The 16,432-nt window shown below is 52.4% G+C and overlaps 1 protein-coding gene across 1 annotated transcript; it reads right to left on the reverse strand.

Moving 5' to 3' along the window:
- Positions 1 to 6,148: 6,148 nt before the first annotated feature.
- On the reverse strand, positions 6,149 to 15,894 carry LOC100901654 (T-box transcription factor TBX20-like). The gene is made up of 6 exons (XM_029112690.1): positions 15,810 to 15,894; positions 14,169 to 14,436; positions 8,757 to 9,036; positions 6,919 to 7,160; positions 6,627 to 6,695; positions 6,149 to 6,575 (listed from the first exon to the last, which is right to left on the reverse strand). The coding sequence occupies exons 1-6, from the start codon at positions 15,892 to 15,894 to the stop codon at positions 6,149 to 6,151; spliced, it is 1,371 nt and encodes a 456-aa protein (XP_028968523.1).
- Between the last annotated feature and the right edge of the window lie 538 nt (positions 15,895 to 16,432).

Below are 16,432 nucleotides of genomic sequence, written 5' to 3' on the forward strand. Positions count from 1 at the left end.
GTGAGCTATGCGGCTAATGAGGTATAGGCTCGGGAACCGCTCCCTAGAAGGAATGCCGCGGCAAGCTCGGTGATTCGATACCGCGAGATTCTGGAATCCTCAGAAAACTTTCATCGATCAGTCAAACTGAAGCTGACGAATTAGTTGCCTGCTTCGTCTGTGGTCCGCATGCCGGCTCGCCATCTTTGCGCCGTCAGCTGAGACAGCACGCTGACAAGTTTGCATCGCCGTCACCGAAGAGAGTAAACATATTGAGACGAATCGTGCAGGGTTGCGAGATGCGCAGGGCCGCTTAAAAAGAAAAGACAAACCGTTGAATGATGCAGATCCTCGGCGAATTGCAGTACCTCCTCCTCGGCGGCGACGTCGCAGCGGCTGTTGGCACCGTCCTCTTCCTTTTCTCCTCCTCCTCCTGCATCGGACTCGTTGTCGACGACAATTTCGTTTTTTCTTTTTTTTCACGTTGACGTCGTCCTTTAGTGCTATGATGATATGACATTGTTCGGATTGCCAGGTCTTTAGGTCAGGCTATCGAGAGCCCCAGTATCGAGACGAGTTCCAGCTCTCGGGACGCGGGGAATTATTCCCTACGCGTTTTTTATCCTGGAGGAGATTTTCGTTCCCGAACAGAGAGTCCGAATGCGCGGAGCTGAAGATGGCCGTGAAGAACTGTCGAGTCTTTCATCTCACCGCTGTGTCCGTTCATCCATCGAGCGAGTCAAACGTCTGCCGCTGCCAACCCTCGCTCGCTTGCTTACCATCGAACCGTACCAAGCCCGCGGCGTTATCAGAGAGGAAGAATTATCATCGACGAGCTTCGAAACTTCGTTTGAAATCTTCTTCTGGACACAGAGATTGTGATTGGCTGCTTCTACTGATTTTCTATTTTCAATTGGACGGAGCGTTGAGCCTTTCCGTCTCCCTTGATTCGCTGTCAGCATCCCGCACGTCCCCCATCGAAGGGTCCTCGCACTTCGACGAGCTGAAAAAGCAGAAAGTCTCATCACGTCGGAGAAGGTCTCTGAAACCGTTGCGAAACCTCGGATGCGAGCGACCCGAACATGAAACTCACTGTCAACATGGCACAGAATGAAATTGCTGATGATAAGGATTATTATCGGGCTCATTGTCATTACCCCTCTCACGAGCAGGAGAAAATATGCATCGGAGGGAACATCCTTCAGGTGTCCGGCTATCGATCTCCCCGACCGTGGAAGAATTCATGAGCGAGAGCCAGTGTGATGTGTGAGAGCCGGTGTGGCTGTGAGTGTGTGATTGTTGGGGCATCACCACCTCACGAAGTCGGCTCGTCCCTCTTTGAAGCCCGATTCACTCACTAAAAGGCCGATTTCAGTTGCCCTGTAATTACGATCAGGGAGCGCCGATGATCCCGAGGAATGCGAAGTCCGCCCCACGTTCACACCTTCACTAGAAGAAGAAGCGCCGCCACCACTACCACAGCCGAGTCCACCACAGCTCCGTTGTTGCCGCCGCCGCTCTGTTTGCCATTGAGGTCTCGGTTGCAACTACCAGAGCTCGGTGTCGGAGTTCGAGCCGCGAGACTCTTCCTGAATTCCGAGTCCAGCATTTCCATTGCGTAATTCCCGATACTCCGAAAGGTTTCCTCCTCGGGCTTCTTGTTCCGGCACTGAATGGATCATGAAGGCATTCAATACTACGTTCAGTGCGTCAATAAGCCAAATCGTCATTAGCCAAAGGCCGTCGTTTCATGAGGGAACTCATCGGACCTTTTCCGAGCGGTTTATTCCGGGAACCTCCATCGTCGACTCCGATTTTCGGCGCGGATAGAAAAAATCAGCCATGCGACTCCTGGCGTTGCTGTCGGCTCGATTAATATTTATTTTGCAGCAGTGTATCGAGCGTCGCCACGTCCTGGCTCCGCATGTGGGCCTGCGTGTTCTGCCTCCGATTTCTCATGATAGCATGGGTCGCCACTGCTTGGGTCGGTGCCGCGTTACACATGTCTTCACTAGCCGGTGAGGAGCGTACTGCTCGCCGTCTTCCCGGTCGCTCGGTTGACTGGCGGCATCATCTCGCTCTATAATTACAGACCGGAGCTCTCTCGGACAGCGCGAGCGGAGTTTGACCGAGCTGACTGAGTCGATGTTCACTGCTGCTCACTTACTGCTTTCATCGTCGAAGTAGCAACCGTCAATGATGTTCATCAAGTCCGCCCTTCACACCTTGAACCTCAGCAACTGTCACCGATGTTTCCATTCCTTGGATTTTTCGACTTGAGGACTTGGATTATTTCGATGACGTAGACTTCGACGACCGAGTTCAGGTGTGCAATGACGGATACGACGTCGACGACCACGACTACTTGACGAAGAGGCAAATTACTCTCCTCCGGACGAGCTGAAGTCCGCTCACTTACGAGCCTTGTGAAAGGAAGCCGAATGACTTCAGCGATTCCGCCCGGGCCGTCGTTGTCGGCTTGAAGTGCGACGTTGACAACGTGAAGAGCCATCCGCGCATACGCTGTCCGCGGAACACGTAATATCAGTAGCCGAAGCCGCGCTCGACTGTCCCGACGGATGGATGATGGAGCTGGGCTGATAAGTGGAGAAATTAGCTCCTCTCCAAACAGATTAATGTCTCAAAGTCAGCAAGTGAATATTTTATCTCTGCAGGTATAAACGATTCCCGGCTCCACTCAGCTGGTTGACGGCTACTAGAGGACGGCATCGGTCCGTACGTGTAGCGTGACCTTTCAAGCAGCGATCTTCCTGTTAATTTTGCTAGTATAATCGCTGTCACGATAAGGTTTGACGGTCCCTTCGACTTCGGACGTCGAAACAGTAACCCCGGCGACCGAAATTGCGAGGAGGCGGGGGGAAAACTCTGGTGGAAGCTGTGCCCCGGCCTTATTTCGGAGGATTCGGTCTCAGGAATAATTGAGATGGGACTCAGATGGATTTCCTCCGAGATCGCGTGCCACAAACCACCGACTCGGCTCGAGACGATTCGCTGAATTATGTCACCGGAGGATTGTGTGCACTCCAAATACTCAGACGGAGTTCACTGTGCACACAATAACACCTCAGAGCCCTTTCGGCAGAAAACATCAGAGTCTGGCGCCTGAGTCAACAGGGCTTTGTTGCTCACCAGACGCACTCATTGTAGAGCGCCGTTGCCCGGGCTGATTGCTTCTGGCCGGGTAACTCACGAGTCTTCTGCTATGTTCAAACGTTCGAAGCGATCCACGGATCGATTGCGCGTTCCAACGTAACGACAGCCCGCCTGGAAAAACTCGTAACTTCCGGAAGCCCCCCTCGACGAATCCCCAGAATCATCATTCGGAGTCCGGAGTAGATTGTGGGACTCACTACTGGTAGGAGGAAAGATCTCATCCCACGGCATCGAAGCTTCATCGATACTGCAGATGCCATAGATGACGTGCGATCACTGGGAGAAGCAATGGAAACCGACTTATCTGATGAATCTGCGGATAATCGTGCTTGTAGAGGGTGATTTCCCCCAGCATAGAGTGCGCTGTTGCGCTCGTCTGACCTCATCCGCTCGGGAAAGCCCAGAACGCGTTCCTCCGGAATCGAACTCGGTAGGCGCCGGCTCTCCTCCTTGTAAGGTTTGCGCGGTCGAACCCAGAGACAAACGACCCGAGTAACTGCAGCAAAGGCAACTCCATCATCTCATTAGCTTAAGTGGATTGTTATCTATTTGACTGACTCTTCGCCTCTCCGTTATTTAGTCCGACAGTCTTCCGACCACACTCACTGTCGGTAGCCACAACAGGGACACGAACAGGCACGAGGAATTTCGGCGAGCGTGGAAGATATCAAGAAGACGTTCCTGTGAAAATTTTATTTTCTGTCCACAGATCTGTCCGAGTTAATAGTTTTCTTCGTCGAGAACCCGGAATGACTTGAGAGAATGCTTATCGAGGGCAGAGCCAGAGCCGACATTGTTCGTTATCTGGCACCTTATCGTCTCCTCAAACCATGATTGCATGGAATGACTCTTCAGGAAAGCCGACGTTCAATCCCTGAAATTTTCGATGGGTCCCGGGTCCCCGAGTTGCGAGCATTGTTCGCCGATATTCCCTCGGAGGCTCCGTCAGACTCCTTTCTTGCGACTTTTCCTGGACGAAATTGATCCTTTATGGATGCTTTCACGATGGTGTTATTTGACATCCTACGAAGACATTCCCGATAAAAACGTAAGGGGTTACGCTTCCATTCATTCATGAATGAGAGCAAACAGCCGAACGGGCGGGCTGGCGGGCGGGCGGATGATCTGACAAACTTTGGTATACCATTGACTTCCACAGATCCTTTGTGTCCGTGATGGCGTAGCGCGCACCAGGGGGTGTGAGCTGAACTAGCGTGTGTGCCTTCGTGTGTTTCTATGTATGTGTTTGTTTATGCGCGTGTTTCCACGTGATGGTCACCGCGGCAAGAGCCTTAGCGTCGAATCGCTAAGGTTGGTGTTGGCAGTGTTTGTGGCCGTGGTGGTATCGATCCCATTATCGGAGCAACGAGTGTTCCACGAGTACACTCTCACCGACACACAATGGATTTGGCAAATGGTCAAATGTCATCCCCGAGCATAGCGAACAAACAATAGCTCGACTATAGCAAGAGCCGCGGTAGATATTCGCAAAGCACTTCCATGCATTTACCTCTTCGATGCATCGGATACTTTCGTCGTTCCGGCTCTGCGAATGACTCAACGTCGCTACGTCGCCGGGGAATCCAGAGAAATCGCTCGGTGAAATCTGGACAGGTTTTCCCCGGCCGAAAACTGCGTCCGTGCAAGAGACCGTCCTCGCGCCAGTCGAGCCTTTGGAATAGTTGATAACCGATTTGAAGCTCGTGGTTTTCAGAGGCTTTCAGGCATCTAGATGAGCTGGATAGCTGAAGGCACGAAAACGACGTATTCACAGCAGTGCTGAAAGGCATTTCCGTTTCTGCTGTTACTATGTCTAATGACGTGTACTTCGACGCCGAGTACGCCAACGGATATACGCTCCGATGATGAATCGCATTTCCAATCGGATTTTCATTCGAGGGTTGACAGAGAAAAACAAAAGTTGGATCGACACTCGACGAAAACGACCACGTACGGCGGCGGAATTCGATTTCTACTACGGCGACCTCGACCAGCCGGGAACCATTGGAACAAGCAGCCAGCCGTCCATCCCAACCCAACCAGCCAGCCGACCAACCAAAGGACCATCTGCCATTGCGAGCGTCGGGCTCTCCATTTCACTCTTATTTTCGGTGCCAATCGAACGGAGAAGGATACAGGACGACAGCCGCCATGTGGACGATTCATTGACGAGGAACGATTCATCAAAAAATTTGTTATTGCTCATTGCCGTTGCACGACGCTCTTCGGCAGAGTGACGTCTTGAGTGGGGCGCGGAATCATCATCTTAGCGGGCGACCATGGGACAAAATCACCGATATCTAGAGAGCAGTGATTGGAGGCCGGAAGTCTCGTGACCGCTCGGAAAGCTGCCTTGATCGACCGGTGGGAACTTGACACCTGACGGTATTGATCATAGACGATGGTTCCACGATCGTGATTGATACTTTTATTTTACTGTTTCAGGTTCGGTATGTACAAATTGCATCTGGGATTCGTTGATCGATCCGTCAACGAGTCAATCCACGGGGACATTTTTCGCTCGCTCCCGAATCGACGAACGTTACTGCCTACTGCCCATCCGTTCTCTGTAAGCTCCTAGACCTCTGATTCGACCTCCCTGCGGGCTGCTGACTCCTTGACTCGTTGACAGGACCGCTCGATGTAATAAAGCAAACGTAACTATGTACTTCTTATGATACATTTAACAAGGGATCCGGTTCAGGGAAAGCGATTCGCTGCACTCGCTCCGATATATAAGTACCTCTGATTTATTGCGCAAGGATGGGATTCTATTGTGGATGAGAAATACTGCCGCGGTCGCTGTTCGCGGGGAATCTCTTCAGGATTCCACTCATATGATGAGAGATCGCAAAATCGTCCTTTCAATCAATCACGCATCCGACTATCGATTATCTCTCCCGCTCGCCGAGGCGACTAAACGTCGACGTTCCAATCACCCATATTCAATTATTATTTATTCAACTAAATCTGTAGAAAATCGCGTGCGTTCGCTTCAAGGAGAACGAGCCGGAACAGGGGAGCTAGCTGGGGACGGCGAACACACATCGATCTGAGGACTCGAGCGACCGGGCGTGGGGGGCAGTGAAGGAGCGATCGACGACCTCATAACAGGGTACGGACTGAAACGTGCGGACGCGGGTGGGCTCTGTCGCATGTGTTGCTGAGCCGCCTGCACGAGGGCGGCTTGGCTCAAGGCTGCCATCCGCAAGGCGTAGATCTGCTGCTGTTGAATCGCTTCCGCTTGTGACGCGGTGGGTGCACTTAGAGGTGAATGCTGAGCGAACAGCGCCAAGTGTTGGGCGTATGCCGCAGCCATATGCTGGAAATAGGCAGCGGGATCTGCAGCCGCAGCGGCGGCAGCAGCAGCGGCGCCGCCACCGCCGCTTACTCCTCCGAGGCCGCTCAGGACACCTCCGCCGCTGCCGTTCAGGGTCGGCTCGTGCTGAGGAGTTGAGGGCGCCATCGAAGGCGGCATCAAACTGGGATCGGCCATGAGGCGGCTAAATGGATTGTCACCGAGGATGCTCTCCATCGTCTCGCTGCAACAAGATGAATGAACGACTTTAGTTTCGGCGCTCATGGGTCGCCTCATAACGTCTCGCGGAAACCCGCTACCCTTGCCCTCCCCTTGAGACTCCCGTGGAGGTTTCCGGAAGGGTCTCCGTAAAGGTTTCCGGGAGGGTCTGCGACAAGATTTCCGGGAGGGTCTGCGCGAAAACTCTCGAAGGGTGTCCCGCGAGGTTAGATAGGGAGTCGACCTACCGTTCAAGATCACTAAGTCGAGAAGAGTCACGAAAACCTTTCGCAAAAGGATTCGAGTCAATTTTTAGTTTGGTGATCAGTTGATTCTGGTACGCAGTCACGGCCGTGAAAGTCGTCTCGGAGAACACGAAAGTCTTGCACTCTTCGTCTTCCACGCTTCCGATTGGACTGTTGGCCGCAGACGCCCGTCTTCGGATGAGGTGAATGCGAGGCTGATATTTGTGCATAGAGTTCAACACAATCTGTTGAAGAGATCGACGTTTAGTCGGATGTTGATTGTGTTCCGGTCAGTAAAAAAAACGCGTAATTGAAGATACCCCATGCTGACACCGAGGCTGGAACAACGACACTCGTTCGGGCAGGTGTGAATGCAGCAGCAGCATCAATGGCGCCAGGAGTCGCATTAATGAATAAGAAATGAGCGACAACAGTTTCATATTTCACAGACATTGCCAATTACTGGAGCCAGCCACTGATGATGGTGTTGTTTGCGGTGGATACCGCTGATTGTGAATTGTCATTATCGCGGTTGCTGGTTGCGATCGAATGACGATCGGCTTCCGGCGCCAACGAAGCGTCAATGGAAACTGGAAGCGGTCGATTGTCGTCGTCGGCGGCTTCCCTGAGACTCGACCGAATCGAGACAGTAGCGGATCGGCAAGTGAATCGGCGTCGGTCGCTTCTCCGCTCGGCGAGCTCCCCATCAAAGAAAGCATTGTAAATAAGGTTTCCTCCAGTCTACTCGGCAGTGTCACGGACTGACTGACTGACTGGCTGACTGACTAGAACATGAGAAAAGAACGCTCTGGGTGGCTCAGTCTGACTGAGACAGCCGTCGTCGCTATTGGCCGATGCAACAACTGATGTGAGATTTGTAGCCGTTGGGAGAAACTGGAATCACTCTCTTCTCGCTCTCCGATACCTACCACCGCGGAAAGGAGTTACGGCAAAGATGGGTATCTCCTTGACAGCGACCCACAGCGATGAGCGTCATCCAGAAAACATGCGAAAGACCATCATTCGTCAGATCCTCCTGATACGTACTCAGTCAGTCAGTCAGTGAATTTGAGCAGCGTGCTCCAGCCAAGGTCAGAAGCGATACCGAGCGATTGATTGGCTGACGAATCTAGCGATTGATCGAGCGTGCGAGCGAACGACAGATTTGCCGGCAGCAGCGTACTTGAGTCTAGCGTCGAATACTTGAGGTGACGGGGGTTTTGTTCTTGGAAGGAGCAGTGGTGGAGAACAAGCGAATTCCTCGCATAGTTCGACGTCGCCTTGAGGTCGTCAGCGTAATATTTGTTTATGACAGCTCACCGACCAGCCAGCCAGTCAGTCGGCCACCTCCGCCCGCAAGACCGCTGGCCAAAGACGAAGGCAAAAATCGTGTACATCATCGCTAGCGCCATAGCAAAAAAAAAAAGAAAGAGTATCACCGGGTGGTCCGTCACTTGCTTGTGTGGAATAGCTTGTCGTTGGCGAAAAAGCCTGCTCGCTGCCGCCACTGCCGGTCGGCTAGCGGCTCGACGTTCTCGGAAACGACACCATGGGACTAAAAGATGGGACACCATACTCATCGTATCTCAAGTAGACGAGCTTTCGTTTCAACGCCTTCGAGCCACCCGCCAAGACGAGCGGAGGATACAACGAGCGAACGAACCAATCGGAATGACAGAGGCTTAACCGATCTCACACTTTGACGCAGTCCGCGCACGAGATCGAGCGATCCTCTCGTGCTCGTTTCCCCCCACCCCCGACTCCCCCATGCCATGCTAGTGAAGTCTCCGAGGCTCGCTAAAGAACTTCGCAGAGTCCGCCCGAACGGAATCCCTACTCACATGTCCTTGCTTGTCCATCTCGTTGTTGGTGAGCTTGACCTTTTCGAAGGAGACCACCTGCTTCCTCAACTGGTCGTTGGCGTACGGCGAATCGGGATGCTGGTACAAGCGATTCGGTGACGGCGGGTCTGCCTTGCCAGCGACCAGCCAGCATGATCGGTGGTATGCATAACGATACCTCTTGTTGTCGCACGGAACAATGTCCAGCAGAACATGGTAGCGGTATTCCGAAGACACGGGCAGCTGACTGAAGGATACGCGCACAGTGGGGAACATCCTCCTGAAAAGACAAGGTGAAACACTTGTTCATCAATTTGTTCGCAGTAGCAAATAGTGGCTCGTGTCGACCCGAGTTCCACTAACCCAACACCGATAAGCTCTATCGAAGGAGGATCGCGTTCTAATTGAGAATCGAGCAGAGGGAAAACAGAGGAGCCGATCGAGGTCGATTCCGATCGAACGCGAACGGACGACCGAGGAATACTGTCCGGGAATTCTCGCTGCCACGCGAGGACCCGACCGTGCTCTGAGGGACTCTATTTGATCGCCCCGATCGCCTCCGATGCAGGATCCGCAGAGAATTCGGGCAGGGAGTCCTTCAAAATTGTCTAACAAGCACTATTCGATTTGTTGTCGTTTATTTGATCGCTCGCTCGCTTGTTTGTTTGACGTAAACCAGATTTCGATCGATGCCAGTCGACCGCTTTTGTCTCGTGTTGTCTGCTGTCATGTGAATTGGGCCACTAGTGCTGTTTCTTTCGCGCGATTAGGCTGACGTGCGTCTGACCGACCGACGGCGACGAGGGGCCTAGGCCAAACGAACCCACAGTCGGTGGAGCAGAGAGCCATCGGACCTAACTGCTCTCAAGACGTCAGTCGTCTTCAAGTTGAAGCAAGCATTTGAAGGCTGGAATTGCCCCAGTCACTCGAGTTGGCTGGCACTCGCTGAGACTCGTCTCTGCTTCTTTCACCTCTCGTCGTCCCCCTGCCCTCGACTTTGCCGAAACCAGTTCTCGGAACTGAGTGAGTCCGACAACGCGAGTAACAACAAGAATTTGACAAGTTGTTGGTGGCTTCCAACAACACCGCTAACTATTATGCTGGGAGAAAATCTACGCGGAGAGGAAAAACATTTCGCCTGAAGCCGAATCGGTCGAACGGACGAGAGTGGGCGTTCAACTACGCAGAGGGTAAATGCGTTACGTTCGTAGTAGTTGGTTACACGGATTTTTGTAAAGCAAGTAGCAAGATGTCTGTTCAACCAGCGGAACAACAAGCAAAACAGCTAAACAGGCGGAGAAAAAACAACGCCGTGCTGCTGGTGCTCGAACAAACCACAGACAGCGGGCGGTTGTGAACATCTCCGCAGGAGTTTGGTCGGGAATGTCAAATGGCTTGCCACCAATTCTCGAGACCCGAGTGCCGCGGTGCCGGTTGCTGACCGGAGGCAACATTGTCTTTCGACGAGATCATCCATTTGAGCCGTTCCAGCGAATCGTCCACAATATCAATAATCACAACAGCGCCCATGAATCAATCAGTGAGCGAGTGTCGAGATGAACAAACACCGGTGGCTGTCTTGTTGTAGGGGTTCGCGGGCACTCGAGAGGATCAGCGAGCCGAATGAGAATCTTTGGATCAGCGAACTGTTAGCGACAATGCGAACGAGCGAGAGAACACACCGACGACCGGCTGAATTGGAATCGGATAGGTAAGAGCAGCGGATCTCGTTAGCTGTTCATTCATTCATTCACGGCCAGCATGAAATGAGCGACAGCGATCCATCCATCGCGGCAACCACCCAATCCACCGAGCTTCCGAGCGAACGTGCTAGCCAAACGAGCAGCCTCGCAGACTCGGAGTGTGGATAGGAGGAGCTCCTCACTCCCAGAGTCGGTTCGTCAGCAGCTCAAACCCACCGATTAGGTGCTCCTTTGTGCTTTCATGGAGGCTCGCTCTCAGACTTCTGTCCGATTCGCGACAACATAACAGGAGAGTAACGAGAGCGGAAAAGTCCACAATAACATCGATTCTCTCCGCTGTTTCGAATTTAAATGCTTCGCCGATTCGGGACTGAACGCAATCGCGTAGAGAGAACTGTATCGTCGGATGTTCAACGACGTGATTTTTCTTCGAATTTCATCAAAAGGAAATTTCCGGAGAGTAGATCGCCCGTTGTGAAGTTCACCGCCGAACGAATGAAATTCAACGAGTGAACCTTTGTCTCCGATTGCGGATCGGACCGAGAAATTTTGATGATGTCTATCCGCTTTGACGAACGCTGACTCGGCCGAGCAGGTGAACACCGCCTGGACGGTGATGATGACGACGGCGTCGGCGATCGTTTTCTGACTTTTCAAAACAATGAATCGATTCCAGGGCGTGGAAGCTCAAATCCGAGCTTCCAAGCAACGCTTCCGAGCCCTCCTTTGGAGCTAGTGTCGAAACTCGGCGGACTTCTGAAGGAAGTCAAATCAATTTCTCGCCTAATGACATGGGCCCGGCCACGCGGGGAATCAACGAGAGAAATGACTCGGCGACAACCGACTCGCGCTGCATAGCCGTTCACGAGCTTCTACGGAACGCTGGACGTTGGTCGCCGCACAGAGTGCCGCGGCAAGTCAATGATTCAAACTGTGATCACTGACGGACGGACTGACTGACTGACTGACTGACGGGCGGGGGAACGACGGACTTACGGACGCATGGACGAGCACTGACTGACGGACGTACGGACTGATTCGAAGACGATGTAGTTCCGCCCCGATTATTGTTTTGGCTAAATTTCCCCCAGTCAGTCACTGAGTGCCGACTTGAAAGCCTCCTGCCGACGACGATCCGCCACTCGAACAGAAGGCCAATTCTACAGAAGACGCGAGGAATGTTTCAAGAAAGGTACCGCGGTCCTGGGGACGTTCTCATGACAGTCGCGCCCGGATTTCGGGACATTTCCCCGGGAAACGCGAGTCTCGAAGCGATCGCATAGATACCCAGGCAGGTGTCGTTGTAGTGCCGTATTCGTTGGATCGTGCCGTAGTCTGATCATTGTACGAAAACGTCGCGTTCAATAGCGAGCAGGGGCCGGTCGTCATCGTAGATTGAGTTTTAGTTGGAGTACCTTTCCCAAGTCGGATAAAACGTCTGTTCAAAGGTGTGAAGCCGGTCGGCTTCAGAAGTCTCGAACGCCGAACAGACTGAAGCCGAAGCGAACAACTGAGAAAAGGTCCAACCCCTCGAATTAGCCATTAGGCATCACTTAGTCTTTTTCTACCTCACACCTGGTGTCCTCTAAATGACCCCCTATAATACCATTCTAGCCCTAATTGCACCGGAGCATCTTCAACTTCTTGAGCAACATAAGGATCACGATCAGACTTTCTCTCCCGTATCATACTAGAAACAGACGACTGGGTAGTCTCGTGTCCAATCGGCCGAGCAGAATCGAAACGCGGCGAATAATGTCCCGTCTGGTGGATTCCGCTGCCCCGCTTCCGAAACCGAGGCATAAGCTCCAAGATCGAGAAGAAGGAAAATATATTGGCGGGCTGCGTTCCGACGCTCCTCGAACCCATGTATGGGAATTTATTAAAAGCATCCGCTAATAAGTTTGGATTCAATACGAGATTTCCGTGAGACGTATCGGCCCCATATTTGCTTTTCTTCAACTTCTCTTCTTTCTCCGCTGTTTGTAACTCCAGGAACGTGTGCGCGTTCGTCGGCATCCGTTCAAAAGCATCAGCCGCCACCATCGACGCGGAGATATCGGACCGTCAGCTCGAATTTATTGAGGCAGATCTTCATAAAATTAGATTCAAGCTATTTCGATTTGGTTCGGAATTTCATTGAGTCCTATCATCTGCCTTTCACTCTGTCTGTGAAAAACCGGCCGACAGCGCACATCCCGACCGGGAAAAACGAAATACTCGGATGTATAGACGGTATTTTGGGAGCGCTGTGGAGCACGCGCGTAAAACCAGAACGCCGAAGAGGGTTGGGTTCCTCTTGTCTTCCTGCACAGAGACACTCGCTGGCAAACGGAAGCAAACGAGAGCTCTCAAAAAGTCAGAGCGCCCAGGCAGACAGAGGAATGTCATGGTCTGTCCTCTCAAAAACCGCTAGTCTGCTGCTGCTGCTGGCGATGCTGGTGGCTGTGAAGGCGGTGCTGCTGCAACTAAAATCCTCGCACGACTACACAACCTAAAGATAAGATTGAAAAGAACCAGACAACCTCACGACTGAGTCTTGATTTCAAAGTCCGTTTTCATCTGAGCCCACCGACTGGCTACTGAACCCTATACTCGGTCGAGTAGACAAGCAGACTGTCAGTGACTGACTGAGCCGGTGTCTGAATGTGTTTTTGGCTTGCTCGCCGCTATCTCTCTTGCATGTTAATTCACTCAACGTTACTGCTCCCTTCGTTTCGAGAGTCGGGAATGGAGGGCTGAGCAGTGAGCGGAGTGTACCGCAAGCCTTGGTCGTGTCGGGGATCATTCACCTCCCAGCTCGTCTTCTCATAGACCTGATACAGGTAGGTCTCAATAATTTGGCGGAGCGAAAGTGTTGGAAGGTCAGTTGGACGATATCGCAAAGGCTCGGGATCTCAACGTGGAACGGGGAAATTCCCTTCTCAAAGAGTCACGCCGGACACGCGCTCCTACAACCTCTGAGAGCGGACACATGAACAGATGTCTATGGACAGCTCAATGCCACACAGGCTCACGCACTAGGAGGCGGATGTCGGCTGGGCGCTCTGCATGTGACACCAGCACGCCAGCAAAGCTTCTCGAACGCCTTGTTCGGAGCGAAATCGCGATACGCTGCTGTCCTATCGACAATTTCAAAGTCGATCCATAGCGGACCAAGGGTAAGCTTGCCTTGTTTCAAGTCTGCGACAGGCCGTGATGTGCTGCTGCGAGAGAGTTCGAGTCACTCCGTCAGTTAAAAAACAAAGGGGCGTGGATGTAGAAAATCAAATGTAGGCTCGCTAGTTTGTTGCCTGTCGCTCCGAACGGATCAAAAGTCAATCATGACGGCTCCTGTCACCAAGTTGAGTGAGTCGATTTAAGTCGAGTTTTCTCGCCATTCTCCCCAGGGACTCACGCCCCTCAAACTCCTCTCGTTCGCCTTGATGTCGCGACCACAATGCCGGCAATCAGGCTCCGACAACGGGGACGATGAGGACCATAAAGCGAACTCCCCATCAATGCAGAACATCGCTTCAAACAGCTTGCGATCGAGTCTACCGTTCGCGGGGATTTCACTCTCAAAAAATTACCCACACACGCGCACGGATCGCCGCAGCTCGCGCAGCAACGTTTTGTCTCGCGTGACAAGCGAGGCGTCGAACGCGGCGGGGAATCGAGCGCGATCCTTCGGAATATAATGCGACTTATCAGTTTCACGAAAACTCACCTTCCAGTTTTGGTGATAATCATTTCGGTTCCAAGCTCGTTGAACCTCTCCCAGAGATCCCTGTTCTCGAGATGACACTCGACCTTTTCGAGTGCGGCTGAATTGCACGCACCTCGTAGCAGAGGAGCGTATGGATTAGGACCCGAGGCTTTTTCCTCATCAGAGGATGACTTTTTCATTTTCTTCGATCGCGGCGGAGCGCATGGTGTTGGTGATGCGGACGAGGGTAATGACGAAGGTTGTGGTGACGAACTCGGAGATGGGCTTACTGGAAAGACGGCGAAAGGGAATCAGTCAGAGTAGGATCTTCCATTTATTCCGGCACGCAATCGCCCACGGTGGAAGAACGTTCCTATTGTATTGTGCCGAGAGATCATGCGGATGATCACCAGCGCCACGATCATGATTAGAGTCGGGCGAGCGACGGTCTAAACAAAGGTCGAGATGCCGAAACCCGATTGTGGTTTCGTCCCCCACTATTCCACTCTGGCCGTCAGAAACAGCAGAAGCACCACATTTAGATCATAGAGTTGAGTGTTGAGAGCTGGACTGGACCACCCAGGACGGGGAACCTGGAGTTCGCCATCCGACTTTTTTCTTCCGCTCATTTTCCCGAACAGCTGCTCTGATGGACCATGAACCATGAGCCACTCTTGAGAAACGTCTCCGACAGATAAGTTCCGCAGAACAATATTTCAAAAATTCAGCGCGTGCAGCATGGAGCTGTGTACACGAGAGATGGATTGGAGACTGCCCTCGGGAATCTCTTTCAGAACGCCCACGGTCAAAGTGAACGGTAAGCTCTCTTCACACCTGACCAGACAGATATTTTTTTATATACTCTTTCTTCTCCGCGAGAGATTCGAAGTGATCTCGCCACGGCCAGGGACAAAAACCGCCGGGTCCGCAGCGAGTTTTCTCAGATTCATTGGACGCGAAAAAAGCCTGGTCTGGAGTCTTTCCTCGCAAAAAAAAAGAAATACTTCCACAGGCGAAGAGACAAGCCCAAAGGCACACACTCAATGAGGGAGGGGAGAATCCGTGCAAGCGAGGCGAGAAGAGGGAGAAGCCACAATTCAGGAAACACTGTGGAAACGCGAGCTGACAGCGAAGGAAGCGAACTCTATCTCCCGCCCACTTCTCGTCATTTCAGTCATCAGACTAGTCAGTGGGCCGTCGCGAATCTTTGACTTGTTCTCTACTCTGAGCGATGGCGGTAAAAGCTACTACAGCCGGGAACGAGCGTGTGAGTGACGAGACAATCAGGTCTTCTTAACGCCGGATGTCTTCATAGATTCCCTCGCGCTCTTCACGACTCTCTCAACTTCGACCAGGAGAAAATGCAGTTTCGAGGGAAGATTGGACCCAATCGTAGACGAGGACTTCTAACCTCTAACTCTGACAATTGACAATGTCTCGGTGGTGAGTGGTGACGTGGTGACACCATGAAGCGAATTAGGGGATGTTGCGAAATTGCGAATTGCTCTCCGAGTTTATGAATGCACTCGCTGCTCAGCATCATCCGGCTCGAAAGATTACGCCGGGCAGCGTCCATTCCAGGAACTTCAATATAGGCAGCACTGATTTTTCTATGGCTCTGAACGGAATCGAGTGAGCTAAGTGATCGAACATCAAACTTACTGGTGGTTGAAGGAGATGCAGACCGAGCCATAATGGCAGCGATACTGAAATCGGTAGCCTTTGGGGAGCTTGTCTGACGGCTCATGTTCAGTTCTAAGGCGAAGTTTTCGGAGAGGATCATCTTGAGAGTCTCGTCCGAGCTAGCATGAAGATGAACGCTCGCGGAGGTTTCCAGAAACTACAACTATAATTGATTGTCCTCCAGAGCGGCTCGTGGCAACGGAGACCGTACCGGTGATGACAGCGTTATGAAAGGTAGCGTCGAATGTCCGTTCCTACTTCGAACACCAACACAGGCACTTGCGCGCGCGGGATCACACACTGTCTGACGACGAATGGAGGACCGGTAGCTCAGCTGGATGGCGAGTGTTCGAAACGCTGTTCTTCGCCGGAGTTCTTCACCGAGAGAGACCGGAGGAGCACACGAGGACAACGGATGGTTCTGGCTGTTCAGCGCGCGAAGTCACTCAAGTCCCTGTCCGCTTGACTGACTACGGTGTTCGGAGTGCGATGTCGTCGGCCGCACGAGTGGCGGCAGCAGCAGCGGCGGCAGCAGCAGCAAAGACCTCCTTCTCTGAACGCTAACAGCATATAACTAACAGGCAGCAAAATCAGCTTGTCGT

The sequence above is a fragment of the Galendromus occidentalis genome, unplaced genomic scaffold (assembly GCF_000255335.2).
Source record: "Galendromus occidentalis unplaced genomic scaffold, Mocc_1.1 scf7180000077524, whole genome shotgun sequence".
NCBI lineage: Eukaryota > Metazoa > Arthropoda > Arachnida > Mesostigmata > Phytoseiidae > Galendromus > Galendromus occidentalis.